The 8127-nt window shown below is 34.1% G+C and overlaps 1 protein-coding gene across 1 annotated transcript; it reads right to left on the reverse strand.

The window, feature by feature from the left end:
- Positions 1-600: 600 nt before the first annotated feature.
- LOC114391555 lies at positions 601-1401 on the reverse strand. The gene has a single exon (XM_028352547.1). The coding sequence runs from the start codon at positions 1399-1401 to the stop codon at positions 601-603; it is 801 nt and encodes a 266-aa protein (XP_028208348.1).
- Between the last annotated feature and the right edge of the window lie 6726 nt (positions 1402-8127).

Consider the following 8127-nt stretch of genomic DNA (forward strand, 5'->3'; position numbering starts at 1 on the left):
TCCATTGAAAGCTTTCTACAGTCGCCGATATGGATGGAATTGGTTCAGAAATCTTCGATGCCGTGTGTATATTGTTTTCTTTCCATGTTTAAGTTGGATGAAACTTGTATTTTTCTCATAAATAGGACATGCATGATGGCCCTTCACACTGTAACAACTTAAATTTCCATATGCTGGAAAGTCATTTATGGTACAAAACACCATTGCACGCAACCTAAACGTCTCCTGCAAATTGTCGTCCCAAACATCTACCCAGTGTTCCCACACTGTTCTCAGGTCTTCAATCAATGGAGTTCGATACACGTCAATATCATTACCGGGCTGTCTTGGTCCTGCTATCATCATGCAAAGCATTATGTACTTCCGCTTCATGCACAACCAAGGAGGAAGGTTGTAAATCATCAGCAAAACAAGCCATGAACTGTGACTGCTGCATAAGTTACCAAAAGGATTGATTCCATCAGAGGCCAAACCAAGCCTTAGATTTCTCCCGTCATTCCCAAAATCAGGATACAAAGAATCGAATGCCTTCCATTGCGGACTATCAGCAGGATGTCGTAGCAATCCATCAATTTTTCTGCCTTCAACATGCCACATCAACTATTTTGCATCATGTCCATTAGCAAACAATCGCCTAAACCTTGGTATTATTGGAAGATACCAACAAACCTTTGCTGCACGATTGTTCTCTGCAGTTGCAACATCACTCTCTTCATGGTTGTTGACCTTGTAGCAGGATACACCACATGTTGGGCATGTGCGCATTTCTGCATACTCATTTCTATACAATATGCAATCATTTGGACATGCATGAATTTTCTGATACTCCATTCCAACTGAACATAAGATCTTCTTCACCTCGTATTGACTCTTTGGCAACGTGTTATCTTTAGGAAGTAATTTTTTCAATAACACTAGCAATTCAGTAAAGCTGTTGTCACTCCAGCCAAATCGTGCCTTCAAGTTGACCAAAGCTAACACCACAGACAACCTTGTGAATGTTGTGCACCCAGAATACAAAGGAGTCTTTGAATCATTCTCTATTTTGTCATACATAGGAGCATGTGCTTGCCGAACACCATCCTGCCCTAGGTCGCAAATCATTTCTTCTATACGACAACTCGTATCTACATTGACTGCCTCAGTGTCAGAGACTGTTGGATTGTCTGGCAATTTCCCATGCCATATCCACTTTGTGTAATTTGGAATCATGTTGTGACATATTAGATGTGTTCTTATTTCATTTAATGACTGGTGTCTACCATTTGCAAATTTCACACATGGACAAAAGTATTTGTCGTGCAACGAGGGGGCATGCATTTTGGTAAATTGGAGAAACTGCTCCACCCCAGTCCCATACTCATCAGTGATGCGTGATGCTCTCATCCAACTTCGATCCATGTTTTTCGTTTGCTGCACCACTTTCATAAGTTATGTAGCATGCACGTGAACCTCACTTTTCTAAGTAAAAGTGTGGCCTTTTTCCAGTCAGGAAGAATTTTTTTGTAGTAGATTCAATACTACAAGTTAATTGCCTTTTCAAAATTTGTCAAAATTTCGGTAGCATTTCGCCTAAGTCCCCAAGTACATGAGATGAAAGCGGTGATCTATTGTTATCCACCACATTCATGTATGCACTCGGAGAACAAAGGGAAATGAAGCATACCGAAATGTTGACAAATTTAAGAAAAGAAAACTAATCTGTATGTAATAATCTACTATAAAAAATGATTTTTTCCAAACTGTCCAAACGGACAATTTAAGATTCAATACACCGATTAATACAAATTATCTGTATTAATCAATGTATAGAATCCCAAACGGGAAACTAAGATTCACTCGCAATGCTCATAATTTAGTTATATAATACATCATGTCATATATAAAGAAGCATTCAATTATCATTGTTGACAGTCATACATATACATACCTGACTTGACAATGGTAAATAACACCTAAGACTCGGATAACAGTTATGGCAACGCAAAGACAACACTGTAGATTCAACTCCTCCGTCGGTGGGACAATTTATTGCTGTGAACTTTTTTGTCAGACCCTAGTATGTTCGATTACAGATCCAGACATTACAATATAAGGCTGTAAGCTACGGGCGTTCGATTACAATATAAGGCTGTCCCATTTATTTTGAGTCTATGGAAATCACAAAAAGCTATTTGATTGTGTGCATGGAGTATCAATGCAATATAGCAGATGGAAATTTAGGGAGATACAGCTGATAAAAGGAAAACACTAAAACCTGAAATTCACCACTTGCCTATCTAAACTATTAATCATGCCGGTGGTGACCAGCTAATAGTAATAATTTATATAAAGCACATGCACTTCATGCCACAGTGATGGAAAGACCACATTCTACTTGTAAGATTAACCAATAAGAGGCATTCAAAGGGAGGTATAGTGACATGGTATGATATAGGCATAAGATTCCTAAATGGATTAGCTTGAAGAATTTTGTAGGGCAGATGCTAGTGCATGTTCACTTTTTCCACTAGTATCACATGAGAAAGATATATAGAAATGGGGCCAGGATCAAGCTTTTGGTGATTGAACAAGAGTGGCATGCGCGAACCTTTGTACCAATATGTAACATCGAATGTTAGCTAGGCTGGTGGGGATATATTTAGTTTTGAAGAGATCAATTCACAATGTGCTTTCCTACACCAAAGGTTTGGTTTGCCATTCGGTGGCTATTCTGAGTACGTGTTACGTACGACCATGTAGTAATTTCAACTAAAAAGATGAAAATAATCCAAGGGAAAAAGTGTAAGAATGGAAAGGTGTGGAAGACTAATGATTTGAGAGAAATGCATGCAAGCTTTGACTTGCTTTTTGCTATTTTGCACAGAGGACATGCATGATGAAGGTGGTTTTACTTTTCACATGGAAAGGCAACAAGGAACGGTTTGTGTTTTCTTAAGGGCTGAACTGCCAATGATTTTGCTTTTTTTTTTTTCTCACTCGTTTAACCATATAAGTAAGATGCTCTACTAGTTCCATATATATCACTTAGGGTTTAACTAGCGAAATGAATTGAACGGAAATCATTTTCAAAATTTGCATAATTTCATCCGGTCATGCACCTTGATTGTTCTCATACTATTGAAGGGAAATATTAACTACTTGTCATTTAACATATTTATTTATTGAAAATTATAAAATTTTACGAGTTGTATTTTATTTTTGATAAATTATATTCAAATTTTATAAATTTTAATCAACAATAAAAAAAATACGCGAAGAGGAATTTGCTGCAATCATTTCTCATATATATATATATATATATATATATATATATATATATATATATATATATATAGTTAAAACTCTATAAATTAATAATGTCAAGACCAGAGAAATTTATTAATTTAGAGAGTTATTAATTTATCGATAAATTAATAATTATTAATTTAAAGAGTTTTTAAATAATTATACTGTATATACCAAACAAAAAGGCAAATTAGTCTATGTCTCTTAGAATTACGTTGCAGCGAACCTTGGGACTCAAGGTAAATTAGTAACTATTGTATTCACATGCATTATTAATTTATGATTTTCAATAGAGTGTAATATATTTTTTTCAGTTTCTATGAATTATTAATTTATGATTTTCTTGGGACCGAAAATTATAAATGGATCTCACGAAAAATTATTATCTTATTATTTTATTGATTTTTTCAATTTTTTACATTGACTGAAGTCGAGACCGGACAAATTTATTATTTTAGAGAATTTATTAATTTACCGAGTATTAATTTAAAGAGTTTCTACTATATATATATATATATATATATATATATATATATATATATATATATATATATATATATATATATATATATATATATTGCCAATGTTATACTAATTTGCAGTTTAGGAAATCAAGAAGGATATGATATATACATATATAGTAAAGATTATATGAAATGAAAAGAAATAGGAGACCCTCCAATCCTATATTTCTTGTTCTCAAATATATCCAGGAGGTAAAAGTAAAACACTACTTCACGTGAGTAACTATTAATTCTATGGTGAAACTTTTGTGATCAATGACAACTGATATCATATCTTATATCTGAAAATTGAAATTACTGTACAAAATAAGAAATCCAAGTTTCATTATTGAGGAGCAAATTACTTTAAGATTAGCAAACATCTCTTATAAAAAAAAATTAATTTCTAATTTTATAGTTTTTAGCTATGCTAGCTGATCGGTGCTTGTAAATCAATTCACTTTATGACTATATATATTTCAGGTTTTAGTGACCATCATTTGAAAGTTTAGCATCTTTGCAAGTTGAACAGTCTGCAAGCAATTTAGCAGGATTTTCAACAAAGGAACTATGAATATTGAGGTCCACTTTTCTAACTACCCTTCCCTGAGATCTTTATACAGTTCATACTTATCAAAAGCTACACTAGTGGTCACTTCAAGTATTTCTTTATTCCTAAATAAGCAGTATGGTAAATGCAATAATGCTGCTTCATATACTGTCACAAGTTGAAGTCTGAAGTCTGAAGATGTTTGGTTTTATTTTATATTGTATGCAAATTAAAAATAAATTAATTCATCCAAAAATTTGATGGATCCCCAAAATTTGAAGGATCCAAATTGACACCACCTGTGCTATATGAGATTCAATTTAAAGTTTTACGAACAGTGTGGTTGTGAGTGCTAGTGATTCTTTCACCAAGTAGAATCTTTTGACCTTCGGGATAAAAACCCATATGGCTAGTAAACACAGAAAAAAAAAAAAACTACTTTATCATTTGTGCAACCACTCTGCTCAACTACCAATTGCCAACTTCCATGGTCCTGAATTTCACACGGTTTTTTATGGTTGCCTGGCCAAGTGCTTTAGAATGTCATTATGGTGCCATTTGACCATCTTTTAGACTGAATTTGTACAGTTTGCTTGTAAAATAAATTTATTCTATATGTACTTGAATGCTGAAAGTTGAAGATCTTTTTCAGGCCAATTGGGGTTGAAGTGGGTGTTCTTATGTTTAAACTCGGTGTTTTTTTATTTTATTTTAAGAAAGACATGCAGAGCAGCATGCCCAAGTATAATTTAGTTTAAAACTTGATGTTAAGACTTATAAGTATTATTATCTGGATGGGCAACCTAAAACTATATATGTACTAACCATAGAAAGGAGAATCCCTCATTCGGTGTCAATTTTCTTCATGCTTAAAACCTTTGAACCTTCAAACTCACATCTATATCTTAGAAACTCCTCAGAAATACAAAATAGTTCAATAATGGGCAGAATACATTCTCATGGTTAAAGTTTAAAAGGGAGACATAATTGAGAACAAGTGTACCTAATGGTCGTTTGGACATGTATATAAGAAAAAATAATGAAATGGACCTGAGAAGGGAGACATAATTGAGAACAAGTGTACCTAATGGTCGTTTAAACTGACGATGCCTTTTTTTTCCCTCATTTTCGTTTTCTCTCTTCTCCTCTCCAAAACCCTTTCTTTTTCCCGCAGCCCACAAAACCTATCTCAGAAAAACAATGATCCTGGAATTATTCACCGTTGGACCGTCGCAAAATTTGAGTACCACGTTTGCAACCCAATTTCGAACATTCTCACCGTTGGGAATTCCAAAATCATGTATGAGCTTAGAGGAAAACCCTTCGCATTGTAGGCTTTTATTTTCCCGCATAAACCCAAAACTATCTCGGTAAAACTATGTTCCCGGTTTCGTTAACCGTTGGATTTGCATGAAATTTGGATATGTTGTTCGAAATTCAACTGCTCACATTGTCACCGTTGGGATTTGCGAGATAATATTCGTGGAGGGAGAAAAAGGAATCGCATGAAGAAAGTACAAGTGGAGGCTTCAATTTCTTCTCCGTCTCTCTAACGTTCGAGAATTCTATCGGAGCAGTCAGAGGAAAAGCTGGAGAAATCTCAGGGAATCGCTAGAGATGTTACTATCGTTGTCGGAAGATACGTGAGTCTGTTTAGAGGTAAGGGATGAGTTATTTACAATTGAGAATTAGTGAGAACATGTGTAGGGATCCTTAGAGATATCAATTGGAATGAATTTTGGGGTATTTTTACAATTTTCAATTTATCCTTATAATTATTACAGTGAATTATATATGTTTGACAGACCAATTTTTGTGAAATTGATATGTTATTGTGTTGAGCGTGAACCCTATAAATCGAGTACTTTTTCTAATTAATATGAATTGATGAAATAAAGTAAGGAGAAATTTAGAGAGATATTGATTTTGTATTTTCTCTTTTTCTTGTGCATTGAAAGCTTACTTTGAAATTTGTGATTCAATATGATGTATGCTAGTTTATAGATATAGAGGTAGCTATTTATATTAATAATTTATGTAAATAATATTGTAGAGTGTTATAGTATGATTCCAAAAATTATTAAGTGTTAGAGTTTGAGAATATTATGGTTAATTTCATGAACATGTATATGTTGTACCTTATGAATATCATTGGGAATGTTATGAGATGTTAAAGTGTGGACATGATATTCGATTGTGAATAAGTGAATGTGTTTAACACTTGATGTTACATTAATTATATTGTGAGCTATGAATTATACAATAACCCGACCAGTAATTATGTGCAGTGTTAAAGAGAAAGTGTAGGTTCCTAGTTAGGAACCAGTGTTAAATTGTAGCGCAATTATGTTAAACATGTTTGAAACATGAGTGTGAGGTCGTGATATTGTATAATTCATGAGCAGTGCTTATAAATGAAATATGTGATTAATTGTGAAATAATATGTTGTCTTGAGATTATAATATTGTCATTGAGATTGAGTAAAAGTGTAAAGCAGAACAGGTGTTGAATTGTGAGATACGTGAAAACATGTAATGGTGGATTGTGACATTATGAGATGTGAAATTGTGAATGAGTCTTGGTTGTGAATAAGTGTGTGATTAACTCTTGATGTGACATTATTTGTGTTGTAAGCTATGAATTGTACAATAACCCGACCAGTGTTATCTTGAGAAAAGTGTAAATGCGCAGTGTTAAAGAGAAAGTGTAGGTTCCTATTTAGGAACCAGTGTTAAATTGTAGCGCAATATGTTGTACGTGTTTAAGACACGAGTGTGAGGTTGTGGGTATTGTATAATTCACTAGCAGTGTCTGTGTGCTAAAATGATTTTAGGGGTTGGACCTGAATCAGGAGGGAGAGGCCTTGACGGACTCTTCGGAGTGTAGGCCTTGGGGGTCACCGAGTTTGAGTGCTTCTTTAAGTCTATGCTGATCCCATATGGTTGGAGCATTCTCGCAAAACATCGTGACCCTGACTGGTCTCCCTATGATCTTACTTAGTGAGAGTGACCTGACAAACCCATTGTGTGGTGTGTCTTGTTATGTACTCCTAAGCGCCCCAGGATGGTTTTTCACTGACATGGTATCACATTGCATGTAGGCTTGAGTCTTAGCATAATTGTCTCATGCGCTTGCTAATTGTTTATTATGAAATTGAGGTGTTATTATATCTTGATCAGAACGTGTGATTCTTGTGTAATATGATTGATGATTGAAAAGTGTGATTGATGGATGAAAAGTGAACTTTGAATGACAAAGTGGTGAAATTACGTGAATTACGTGTAAGTAAGTTTTATTTGGTTTATATGATATGTACATCTAGTTGTCTTGTTCTCTATTAGTTAGGAATGTGATAACTCACTCCCAGTTTGTTGTTTGTGTTTGGATCCTGTGATGATCTTGAACTTTGTGTTCGGGGGAGCAGATGACTAGGTGAACTGCTTTAAGGAATATTGTGTTGAAAGACGTCGGGACACAACGCTCTGATAAGATGTGACATTGGGATATAAGTCTTTATGTTAATTTTATGATGTTAGTTTATTTTATTTCACCTCACTGATTTAACAAAATATTTTTGTAAATTTTGACGGCCTTATTTTGAGTCGAATATGTTTTTAATGAGTTTTATTTGGTAATTGAAGTGAATGTGAACCTTTTATCCATGTGATTTTTTTTACCAATATATTTTATTTATTTATATATATGTTGGGGTAGAGGGTGTCACACTGTCCACTTTCTATGTTACTTGCTGTTTTTTTTTTTTAATTTTTTTGTGAATGTGGCTG

This window comes from Glycine soja, chromosome 17 (genome assembly GCF_004193775.1).
Source record: "Glycine soja cultivar W05 chromosome 17, ASM419377v2, whole genome shotgun sequence".
Classification (NCBI taxonomy): domain Eukaryota; kingdom Viridiplantae; phylum Streptophyta; class Magnoliopsida; order Fabales; family Fabaceae; genus Glycine; species Glycine soja.

Excerpts from the sequence above, each read along its gene's own strand:
- LOC114391555 (XM_028352547.1), bottom strand. The coding sequence starts at position 1,401 with ATGGATCGAAGTTGGATGAGAGCATCACGCATCACTGATGAGTATGGG.